This window comes from Oncorhynchus masou, chromosome 5 (genome assembly GCF_036934945.1).
Source record: "Oncorhynchus masou masou isolate Uvic2021 chromosome 5, UVic_Omas_1.1, whole genome shotgun sequence".
Taxonomy (NCBI): Eukaryota; Metazoa; Chordata; class Actinopteri; order Salmoniformes; family Salmonidae; genus Oncorhynchus; species Oncorhynchus masou.
Window position 1 is genome coordinate 23616704 of NC_088216.1, and position 12747 is coordinate 23629450.

The window sequence follows — 12747 nt, forward strand, 5'->3', positions numbered from 1 at the left end:
TCCCTCCACACCCCTCTCCCTCCACACCCCTCTCCCTCCACACCCCTCTCCCTCCTCATCCCTCTCCCTCCACCCTCTTCACCCCTCTCCTTCCACCCTCTCCCTCCACCCTCTTCACCCCTCTCCCTCCACCCCTATCCCTCCATCCTATTCACCCCTCTCCCTCCACCCTCTTCACCCCTCTCCCTCCACACCCCTCTCCCTCCACACGCCTCTCCCTCCACCCTCTTCACCCCTCTCCTTCCACCCTCTCCCTCCACCCTCTTCACCCCTCTCCCTCCACCCTCTTCACCCCTCTCCCTCCACCCTCTTCACCCCTCTCCCTCCACCCTCTTCACCCCTCTCAATCCACCCTCTTCACCCCTCTCAATCCACCCTCTCCCTCCACCCTCTTCACCCCTCTCCTTCCACCCTCTCCCTCCACCCTCTTCACCCCTCTCCCTCCACACCCCTCTCCCTCCACACCCCTCTCCCTCCACACCCCTCTCCCTCCACACCCCTCTCCCTCCACACCCCTCTCCCTCCACATCCCTCTCCCTCCACCCTCTTCACCCCTCTCCTTCCACCCTCTCCCTCCACCCTCTTCACCCCTCTCCCTCCACCCTCTTCACCCCTCTCCCTCCACCCTCTTCACCCCTCTCAATCCACCCTCTTCACCCCTCTCCTTCCACCCTCTCCCTCCACCCTCTTCACCCCTCTCCCTCCACCCTCTTCACCCCTCTCCCTCCACCCTCTTTACCCCTCCCTCTTTACCCCTCTCCCTTCACCATCTTTACCCCTCTCCCTCCACCCTCTTTACCCCTCTCCCTCCACCCTCTTTACCCCTCTCAATCCACCCTCTTTACCCCTCTCCCTCCACCCTCCACACCCCACTCCCTCTGCCCTCTTTACCCCTCTCCCTCCACCCTCTTCACCCCTCTCAATCCACCCTCTCCCTCCACTCTCTTCACCCCTCTCAATCCACCCTCCACCCCTCTCCCTCCACCCTCTTCACCCCTCTCCCTCCACCCCTCTCCCTCCACCCTCCACACCCCTCTCCCTCCACACCCCTCTCCCTCCATCCATCTTCACCCCTCTCCTTCCCTCCCTCCTTCCATCTTCACCATTCTCCCTCCTTCCATCTTCACCATTCTCCCTCCCTCCCTCCTTCCATCTTCACCCCTCTCCTCCCTCACTCCTTCCATCTTCACCCCTCTCCCTCCCTCCTTCCATCTTCAAACCCTCTCCTTCCCTCCCTCCTCCTTCCATCTTCACCCCTCTCCCTCCTTCCATCTTCACCCATCGCCCTCCCTCTCTCCTTCCATCTTCACCCATCGCCCTCCCTCCCTCCTTCCATCTTCACCCCTCTCCCTCCTTCCATCTTCACCCCTCTCCCTCCCTCCATCTTCACCCCTCTCTCTCCCTCCTTCCATCTTCACCCCTCTCCCTCCCTCCCTCCCTCTTCGCCCCACTCCCTCCCTCCCTCCCTCCTTCCATCTTCACCCCTCTCCCTCCCTCCATCTTCACCCCTCTCCCTCCCTCCCTCTTCACCCCTCTCCCTCCCTCCCTCTTCACCCCTCTCCCTCCCTCCTTCCATCTTCACCCCTCTCCCTCCCTCCTTCCATCTTCACCCCCCTCCATCTTCACCCCTCTCACTCCCTCCATCTTCACCCCTCTCCCTCCCTCCCTCCCTCCCTCCTTCCATCGTCACCCCTCCCTCGCTCCATCTTCACCCCTCTCCCTCCCTCCCTCCCTCCTTCCATCGTCACCCCTCTCCCTCCCTCTTCACCCCTCTCCCTCCCTCCCTCCTTCCATCTTCACCCCTCTCCCTCGCTCCCTCTTCACCCCTCTCCCTCCCTCCCTCTTCACCCCCTCTCCCTCTTCGCCACTCTCCCTCCCTCCCTCCCTCTTCGCCACTCTCCCTCCCTCTTCGCCACTCTCCCTCCCTCCCTCCCTCTTCGCCACTCTCCCCCCCTCCCTCTTCGCCACTCTCCCCCTCCCTCTTCGCCACTCTCCCTCCCTCCCTCCCTCTTCGCCACTCTCCCTCCCTCTTCGCCACTCTCCCTCCCTCCCCCTCTTCGCCACTCTCCCTCCCTCCCTCCCTCTTTGCCCCCTCTCCCTCCCTCCCTCTCTCTTTGCCCCTCTCCCTCCCTCCCTCCCTCTTTGCCCCTCTCCCTCCCTCCCTCTTCGCCACTCTCCCTCCCTCCCTCCATCTTCGCCACTCTCCCTCCCTCTTCGCCACTCTCCCTCCCTCCCTCTTCGCCACTCTCCCTCCCTCCCTCCCTCTTTGCCCCTCTCCCTCCCTCCCTCTCTCTTTGCCCCTCTCCCTCCCTCCCTCCCTCTTTGCCCCTCTCCCTCCCTCCCTCTTCACCCCCTCCCTCCCTCCATCTTCACCCCTCCATCCATCTTCACCCCTCCATCTTCACCCCTCTCCCTCCATCTTCACCCCTCTCCCTCCATCCATCTTCACCCCTCTCCCTCCATCCATCTTCACCCCTCTCCCTCCATCCATCTTCACCCCTCTCCCTCCTTCCATCTTCACCCATTGCCCTCCCTCTCTCCTTCCATCTTCACCCATCGCCCTCCCTCCCGCCTTCCATCTTCACCCCTCTCCCTCCCTCCATCTTCACCCCTCTCTCTCCCTCCCTCCATCTTCACCCCTCTCCCTCTCACTCTCCTCATTCCCTACACCCCTCTCAATCCACCCTCTTCACCCCTCTCCCTCCACCCCTCTCCCTCTCCCTCCACCCTCTTTACCCCTCTCCCTCCACCGTCTTCACCTTCACCTCCTCCCTCCACCGTCTCCCTCCACCCTCTTTACCCCTCTCCCTCCACCCTCTTCACCCCTCTCCCTCCACCCTCTCCCTCCACCCTCTTTACCCCTCTCCCACCCTCTTCACCCCTCTCCCTCCACCCTCTCCCTCCACCCTCTTCACCCCTTTCCCTCCACCCTCTTCAACCCTGTCCCTCCACACCCCTCTCCCTCCACACCCCTCTCCCTCCACCCTCTTCACCCCTCCACCCTCTTCACCCCTCTCCCTCCACCCTCTTCACCCCTCTCCCTCCACCCACTTCACACCTCTCCCTCCAACCTCTCCCTCCACCCTCTCCCTCCACCCTCTTCACCCCTCTCCCTCCTCCACCCTCTCCCTCCACCCTCTTCACCCCTCTCCCTCCACACCCCTCTCCCTCCACCCTCTTCCTCCACCCCTCTCCCTCCACCCCTCTCCCTCCACACCCCTCTCCCTCTTCACCCCTCTCCCTCTTCACCCTCTTCACCCCTCTCCCTCCACCCTCTTCACCCCTCTCCCTCCACCCTCTTCACCCCTCTCCCTCCACCCTCGCCCTCCACCCTCTTCACCCCTCCCTCCACCCCTCTCCCTCCACCCTCTTCCTCCACCCTCTCTCTCCACCCTCTTCACACCTTTCCCTCCACCCTCTTCACCCCTCTCCCTCCACCCTCTTCCTCCACCCTCTTTACGTCTCCCTCCACCCTCTTTACCCCTCTCCCTCCACCCTCTTTACCCCTCTCCCTCCACCCTCTTCACCCCTCTCCCTCCACCATCTCCCTCCACCCTCTTCACCCCTCTCCCTCCACACCCCACTCCCTCCGCCCTCTTTACCCCTCTCCCTCTTCAACCCCTCCACCCTCTTCACCCCTCTCAATCCACCCTCTCCCTCCACTCTCTTCACCCCTCTCAATCCACCCTCCACCCTCTTCACCCCTCTCCCTCCACCCCTCTCCCTCCATCCTATTCACCCCTCTCCCTCCACCCTCTTCACCCCTCTCCCCTCCACACCCCTCTCCCTCCACACGCCTCTCCCTCCACCCTCTTCACCCCTCTCCATCCACCCTCTCCCTCCACCCTCTTCACCCCTCTCCCTCCACCCTCTTCACCCCTCTCCCTCCACCCTCTTCACCCCTCTCCCTCCACCCTCTTCACCCCTCTCAATCCACCCTCTCCCTCCACCCTCTTCACCCCTCTCCTTCCACCCTCTCCCTCCACCCTCTTCACCCCTCTCCCTCCACCCTCTTCACCCCTCTCCCTCCACACCCCTCTCCCTCCACACCCCTCCCTCCACCCTCTTCACCCCTCTCCTTCCACCCTCTCCCTCCACCCTCTTCACCCCTCTCCCTCCACACCCCTCTCCCTCCACACCCCTCTCCCTCCACATCCCTCTCCCTCCACCCTCTTCACCCCTCTCCTTCCACCCTCTCCCTCCACCCTCTTCACCCCTCTCCCTCCACCCTCTTCACCCCTCTCCCTCCACCCTCTTCACCCCTCTCCCTCCACCCTCTTCACCCCTCTCAATCCACCCTCTCCCTCCACCCTCTTCACCCGTCTCCCTCCACCCTCTTCACCCCTCTCCCTCCACACCCCTCTCCCTCCACACCCCTCTCCCTCCACACCCCTCTCCCTCCACACCCCTCTCCCTCCACCCTCTTCACCCCTCTCCTTCCACCCTCTCCCTCCACCCTCTTCACCCCTCTCCCTCCACCCTCTTCACCCCTCTCCCTCCACCCTCTTCACCCCTCTCAATCCACCCTCTCCCTCCACCCTCTTCACCCCTCTCCCTCCACCCTCTTTACCCCTCTCCCTCCACCCTCTTTACCCCTCTCCCTCCACCCTCTTTACCCCTCTCCCTCCACCCTCTTTACCCCTCTCCCTCCACCCTCCACACCCCACTCCCTCTGCCCTCTTTACCCCTCTCCCTCTTCAACCCCTCCACCCTCTTCACCCCTCTCAATCCACCCTCTCCCTCCACTCTCTTCACCCCTCTCAATCCACCCTCCACCCTCTTCACCCCTCTCCCTCCACCCCTCTCCCTCCACCCTCTTCACCCCTCTCCCTCCACCCCTCTCCCTCCACCCTCCACACCCCTCTCCCTCCACACCCCTCTCCCTCCACACCCCTCTCCCTCCACCCTCTTCACCCCTCTCCTTCCACCCTCTCCCTCCACCCTCTTCACCCCTCTCCCTCCACCCTCTTCACCCCTCTCCCTCCACCCTCTTTACCCCTCTCCCTCCAACCTCTTTACCCCTCTCCCTCCACCCTCCACACCCCACTCCCTCCGCCCTCTTTACCCCTCTCCCTCTTCAACCCCTCCACCCTCTTCACCCCTCTCAATCCACCCTCTCCCTCCACTCTCTTCACCCCTCTCAATCCACCCTCCACCCTCTTCACCCCTCTCCCTCCACCCTCTTCACCCCTCTCCCTCCACCCCTCTCCCTCCACCCTCCACACCCCTCTCCCTCCACACCCCTCTCCCTCCACACCCCTCTCCCCTCCACACCCCTCTCCCTCCACACCCCTCTCCCTCCACCCTCTTCACCCCTCTCCTTCCACCCTCTCCCTCCACCCTCTTCACCCCTCTCCCTCCACCCTCTTCACCCCTCTCCCTCCACCCTCTTCACCCCTCTCAATCCACCCTCTCCCTCCACCCTCTTTACCCCTCCCTCTTTACCCCTCTCCCTTCACCATCTTTACCCCTCTCCCTCCACCCTCTTTACCCCTCTCCCTCCACCCTCTTTACCCCTCTCCCTCCACACCCCTCTCCCTCCACCCTCTTCACCCCTCTCCCTCCACACCCCTCTCCCTCCACACCCCCTCTCCCTCCACACCCCTCTCCCTCCACACCCCTCTCCCTCCACCCTCTTCACCCCTCTCCTTCCACCCTCTTCACCCCTCTCCTTCCACCCTCTCCCTCCACCCTCTTCACCCCTCTCCCTCCACCCTCTTCACCCCTCTCCCTCCACCCTCTTCACCCCTCTCAATCCACCCTCTTCACCCCTCTCAATCCACCCTCTCCCTCCACCCTCTTCACCCGTCTCCCTCCACCCTCTTCACCCCACTCCCTCCGCCCTCTTTACCCCTCTCCCTCTTCAACCCCTCCACCCTCTTCACCCCTCTCAATCCACCCTCTCCCTCCACTCTCTTCACCCCTCTCAATCCACCCTCCACCCTCTTCACCCCTCTCCCTCCACCCTCTTCACCCCTCTCAATCCACCCTCTTCACCCCTCTCAATCCACCCTCTCCCTCCACCCTCTTCACCCGTCTCCCTCCACCCTCTTCACCCCACTCCCTCCGCCCTCTTTACCCCTCTCCCTCTTCAACCCCTCCACCCTCTTCACCCTCTCAATCCACCCTCTCCCTCCACTCTCTTCACCCCTCTCAATCCACCCTCCACCCTCTTCACCCCTCTCCCTCCACCCTCTTCACCCCTCTCAATCCACCCTCCACCCTCTTTACCCCTCCCTCTTTACCCCTCTCCCTTCACCATCTTTACCCCTCTCCCTCCACCCTCTTTACCCCTCTCCCTCCACCCTCTTTACCCCTCTCCCTCCACCCTCTTTACCCCTCTCCCTCCACACCCCTCTCCCTCCACCCTCCACACCCCTCTCCCTCCACACCCCTCTCCCTCCACACCCCTCTCCCTCCACACCCCTCTCCCTCCACCCTCTTCACCCCTCTCCTTCCACCCTCTCCCTCCACCCTCTTCACCCCTCTCCCTCCACCCTCTTCACCCCTCTCCCTCCACCCTCTTCACCCCTCTCAATCCACCCTCTTCACCCCTCTCAATCCACCCTCTCCCTCCACCCTCTTCACCCGTCTCCCTCCACCCTCTTCACCCCACTCCCTCCGCCCTCTTTACCCCTCTCCCTCTTCAACCCCTCCACCCTCTTCACCCCTCTCAATCCACCCTCTCCCTCCACTCTCTTCACCCCTCTCAATCCACCCTCCACCCTCTTCACCCCTCTCCCTCCACCCTCCACACCCCTCTCCCTCCACACCCCTCTCCCTCCACACCCCTCTCCCTCCACACCCCTCTCCCTCCACCCTCTTCACCCCTCTCCTTCCACCCTCTCCCTCCACCCTCTTCACCCCTCTCCCTCCACCCTCTTCACCCCTCTCCCTCCACCCTCTTCACCCCTCTCAATCCACCCTCTCCCTCCACCCTCTTTACCCCTCTAACCTCTTTACCCCTCTCCCTCCACCCTCTTTACCCCTCTCCCTCCACCCTCTTTACCCCTCCCTCCACCCTCTTTACCCCTCTCCCTCCACACCCCTCTCCCTCCACCCTCTTCACCCCTCTCCCTCCACACCCCTCTCCCTCCACACCCCTCTCCCTCCACACCCCTCTCCCTCCACATCCCTCTCCCTCCACCCTCTTCACCCCTCTCCTTCCACCCTCTCCCTCCACCCTCTTCACCCCTCTCCCTCCACCCTCTTCACCCCTCTCCCTCCACCCTCTTCACCCCTCTCAATCCACCCTCTTCACCCCTCTCAATCCACCCTCTCCCTCCACCCTCTTCACCCGTCTCCCTCCACCCTCTTCACCCCTCTCCCTCCACACCCTCTCCCTCCACACCCCTCTCCCTCCACACCCCTCTCCCTCCACACCCCTCTCCCTCCACCCTCTTCACCCCTCTCCTTCCACCCTCTCCCTCCACCCTCTTCACCCCTCTCCCTCCACCCTCTTCACCCCTCTCAATCCACCCTCTTCACCCCTCTCAATCCACCCTCTCCCTCCACCCTCTTCACCCCTCTCCCTCCACCCTCTTCACCCCTCTCCCTCCACCCCTCTCCCTCCACCCTCTTCACCCCTCTCCCTCCACCCTCTTTATCCCTCCCTCTTTACCCCTCTCCCTTCACCATCTTTACCCCTCTCCCTCCACCCTCTTTACCCCTCTCCCTCCACCCTCTTTACCCCTCTCCCTCCACCCTCCACACCCCACTCCCTCTGCCCTCTTTACCCCTCTCCCTCTTCAACCCCTCCACCCTCTTCACCCTCTCAATCCACCCTCTCCCTCCACCCTCTTCACCCCTCTCAATCCACCCTCTCCCTCCACTCTCTTCACCCCTCTCCCTCCACCCCTCTCCCTCCACCCTCTTCACCCCTCTCCCTCCACCCCCTCTCCCTCCACACCCCTCTCCCTCCACACCCCTCTCCCTCCACACCCCTCTCCCTCCACACCCCTCTCCCTCCACCCTCTTCACCCCTCTCCTTCCACCCTCTCCCTCCACCCTCTTCACCCCTCTCCCTCCACCCTCTTCACCCCTCTCCCTCCACCCTCTTTACCCCTCTCCCTCCACCCTCTTTACCCCTCTCCCTCCACCCTCCACACCCCACTCCCTCCGCCCTCTTTACCCCTCTCCCTCTTCAACCCCTCCACCCTCTTCACCCCTCTCAATCCACCCTCTCCCTCCACTCTCTTCACCCCTCTCAATCCACCCTCCACCCTCTTCACCCCTCTCCCTCCACCCCTCTCCCTCCACCCTCCACACCCCTCTCCCTCCACACCCCTCTCCCTCCACACCCCTCTCCCTCCACACCTCTCCCTCCACCCTCTTCACCCCTCTCCTTCCACCCTCTCCCTCCACCCTCTTCACCCCTCTCCCTCCACCCTCTTCACCCCTCTCCCTCCACCCTCTTCACCCCTCTCAATCCACCCTCTCCCTCCACCCTCTTTACCCCTCCCTCTTTACCCCTCTCCCTTCACCATCTTTACCCCTCTCCCTCCACCCTCTTTACCCCTCTCCCTCCACCCTCTTTACCCCTCTCCCTCCACACCCCTCTCCCTCCACCCTCGTTACCCCGCCCTCCACCCTCTTTACCCCTCTCCCTCCACACCCCTCTCCCTCCACCCTCTTTACCCCTCCCTCCACCCTCTTTACCCCTCTCCCTCCACACTCCTCTCCCTCCACACCCCTCTCCCTCTACCCTCTTTACCCCTCTCCCTCCACACCCCTCTTCCTCCACCCTCTTCACCCCTACACCCCTCTTCACCCCTACACCCCTCTTCACCCCTACACGCCTCTTCACCCCTACACGCCTCTTCACCCCTACACGCCTCTGCCTACACGCCTCTGCCTACACGCCTCTGCCTACACGCCTCTCTATTCATCATCTTGGGCTTTTAATTAGACACGAGGCCCCTTACATTTAAATCGCAGCCGTCAAATAAGGGAGGTAGGGGAGAGGTGGCACAGACACCCACCCACAGGCATCGTTGTACGGGCAAAGGCAGGGGGGCTAGCGAATAACATTAGTCTCGGGATCTCATTTGATTATCTGCACTAAATCACAGCGGCGGGTGGCAAGGTGGCGGATGAAACACCATCCTGGGGATCCCTCCCTCTCTCTCACCTGTCTCCACGTGTTGCCGGCGTCCGAGGTGATGAACATGCTCACGTTGCTGGTGGTCAACTCCGCTCCGATGGAGCCTGAGGAGAGGAGGAGGTTGGGTGAAGTGTTTGGGATGAGAGAGTCCCGTATAACTTTAGCTAAGTGCTAAACTATTGATATCCTTGAGGGTGTGGGGCTGATTTAAATACAATCCAAACTTCCACATCTGCCTGATGTACTGTACTGTACAAATTACATAAGTGATTTAAGTAATTTCTCCCTGAAGGAGGCAGATTGTACACCAGAGTCAAAGTCAGCTGTATTAACCATCCCGTCTCCTCTATCATAAAGACCTCTGCTATTAGAGTGAGGCTGTTGAGTCTTCTACTATAATTATTCCCATTTAGTGGCTAATTAGAGTGAGGTGGTTTAAAACATGAGGCGAGAGAAGTCGTCTCCCTCTCTCTCCTATCTACCTCAGATACCTCGTACTACTGCACATTGATCGGATACTGCTACATTCTTGTATATTATATTCCTCACGTTACTATTTTTCTTTTTATTAGAATTTCTTAAACTCTGCATTGTTGGGAAGGGCTCGTAAAGTAAGCATTTCACGGTAAAGTCCACACCTGTTGCATTCGGCGCATGTGACAAATGAAACGTGATTTAATTTGATTTGTACCGTAGGATTAAGGCCTTTTTATCCAGTGTCGAGGTGAAACAGTGCTCTGCTCAACTTCCCTATAGCTGTTGCTTTAGAAATCTAATCGCCCAGCAAAACACTGGCGGTTGCAGTAGCCTACTTTGAATGGATACAGGAGATGTGAAAACACTATTGGTGTGTTTGTATGTGAATGACTGGTCCCACAGCTGTTGTCCCAGAGCCATGACTCAGCTAAACACAGTCAGTCAGTTACATTATGGATAGAATATTCTATATAATGGATACAGATATGTTCTGTAATAACAGTTCTACCTGTACTAGCGATAGACCTTCTGTCATACCATGCCAGTTATACTACCCCGTGAAGTCCTCCAGAGTTCTCCAGAGACCGCATGGCGCGGTCTAGTAGTAGACTAGACCCACTCCTGACTCCTAAGGCGTGTGGAGACATGTCATAGACTAGTCTAGCCCAGCAGGAATTAAAAGCCCTACAGCTAAAATGGGAAGCCATTCTGAGACTGATGCTGATAGTGAGTCCAAAAATGGCACCCAATTCCCTATTTAGTGCATAGGCTCTGGTCAAAAGTAGTGCACTATATTGGGAACAGGGTGATATTTGGGACACAACATAGTCGCTGACCCTCCTGTGATGTTTGTTTTCCTCCACTAACGGTGGGGAGATGATGAGGGCATCGAGCGGATAGGCACTCCTGTGCCTGGATGCCCAGTCAGAGGCCATAAAGGGCTAAACCGTGATGGGTATAGTTTTGGGCACCACTGTGGGTTTCTGTAATATGGTTTCCTGTGTTTGGTAACAAATTTGAGCTGACACAGACATGCTGCCATCTAGGTTCCCGTGGGAGAGGAAAAACTCACTGCGGATGGTAGGGCTGGGTGTTTTGTTTTACGGATGAAAAAAAACAAGTGTACCTTTTTATACAACAGGTGGGTGTAATCCCGAGTGCTGATTGGTTAAAAGCGCTTTCCAGCAGGTGTCTGTTCCACAAGTTACCACCGGCAAAAGCTAGACGTTATAATACCTATTTACTCTGTTCCATCTGACTGCACAATCCACTGTCTCATCAGCCCAGACACTTTATACACTTCATCTCCACCATAAAAAGCATCTAGACATGATCTCACATTTCTTTTAGACTAATATTTAGTTTTCAACAGCAGAGATTTTTATAAACCTTGCTGTCTGTCTCTCATTGATTCAATCTCCAGCTGTCCCATAGTAATGAACGTGTCGGAAGGCGGGACGAGACAGATAAGGCAACGTTTCTCAGCCAGTTTAAAATCATCAGCTGGCATCATTTTTTTATTGATGTACACAAATAAATGTCAATTGAAAAAAAAAAAGGTCAAACGAAACAAAGTGCAGCTAGTTTGCAGTCTTTCCGGCTTCAATTTGAAGTGATTGACTTCATCTCGGGCCTAACAACACCCGTGCCAAAATATCCTCCAAACATCGGCTTCTCCGCATTATCACCTAAGTAGAAACATGTTCAGTTGGGTGGCAAACGTGGTATTTTAACATTGCGAAACCATATATTTTAGTCTGTTCATGTGCAAGAATGGTAGAATATCATATCGGACTGCAAGGACCATGTAAAGCCAGTGATGAGCAGTGTGTCACTGAGAGTCAACAGTTACATACAGCACAATATAAAAGACAATAGAAGGGCGCTAGTCAGGCAGTGACTGGAGGAGAATAGGAAAAGGGCACTTAAGAGGAACAGCAGGCACTCTGACGATTCTGTCCCACCCCAGAATTCCCAAGTGTAGCACTTAGCTAGTACATCCATCGGTACACAACGCACAGTGGTGACAGAGAGGGGACGTCAGTTTGGGCCAACAACAAACGTTATGCATGGCCGTCCTAAAGTACGCGGGATCAGAAACTTTTCAGGAAGTGCTTTGGGCTGAGAGCATCATTGAAATCCAGATATATTTGCAACTTGAATGAAGTCCCTGAGTTGTATAACTGGGTTTGAAAACTTTAACACAGGCCTATGTGTTCTTCCCGGAACGATAAGGTATGTAAATTGTCTAAACTCAACTCAAAGTCAAAATCTTGTGCTCAGATACTTGAGGTGTTTCTTTTAACTTTAAAAATCCACACGGTCATTTTAAAGAAAATCCCATGTTCACCTACCTGAGGCCACAATGATCCCCGGGGCAGAGTCCTTGCTCTCGATATTCCCCGACGTGTAGGGGTTGGCCGACACATGCAGGTGGAGGTGTAGGGAACAGTATGGCTGGGGAGGAAGGACAAGCAGAACAGTAAGGCTGACTCATTAAAAAACGAGGGGGAAGATCTGTCAACAGAATAGACTTAACTGCATGTCAACACAAACACTCATTAGAGAAGACCCCCAAGCAAATCGAGGTGGGATTTATTGACACACACAGGAACACACACCCACACAAACACACACACACCCCCCCCCCATCATAAATCCTCACACAAACACTACTCCCCATTGGCTCCTTCCACCATTAGTTTTGATTGGCCTAACCTTTAGCTACACAATTCTCATTAGGACACTGCAAATGCCAGTAGTGCGAGCGTGTGTTGTGTGTGTTTAGAGGTTTATTAAAAGGCTGACATTTTCTGACAAATGACTGCATCATACTGGGTGAAGGCGAGGTGCACTATTGAATCACTAATTACTTTATCAAAGGGTAATTATTTTGGAGTGTATTAAGGAAGCTAAAAAGGGGCTATGCTCTACCCCTTGGCTGACTGGGACCTGTATCTATAATATACACTGTAATAAAGCTGACCATTAGAGCACATCTGTGTTACTTTTAGACGGCCAGCACACTTAACTATTAGAAAGACCCCGAATAGAGTTGATATCCACAAACAACACAGCAAAGGTCTCAACTTTGGCCACTGAAAGTAGCTACGAGCGAGCAGGAACAATCAACACCCAAGTTTGTGGAGAAACAAAGAAAAGAAGAG

The 12747-nt window shown here is 57.6% G+C and overlaps 1 protein-coding gene across 3 annotated transcripts in view; it reads right to left on the bottom strand.

The window, feature by feature from the left end:
- LOC135537188 (VPS10 domain-containing receptor SorCS1-like) overlaps window positions 1-12747 on the bottom strand; it is a 170713-nt gene that overhangs the window by 41651 nt on the left and 116315 nt on the right. For all 3 annotated transcript variants that reach the window (XM_064963390.1, XM_064963396.1, XM_064963403.1), the window contains exons 11-12: window positions 11935-12037; window positions 9131-9207 (exon numbers count right to left, since the gene is read on the bottom strand). In XM_064963390.1, the coding sequence (XP_064819462.1) occupies window positions 9131-9207; window positions 11935-12037 (180 nt within the window). The remainder of the gene's footprint in view (window positions 1-9130; window positions 9208-11934; window positions 12038-12747) is intronic.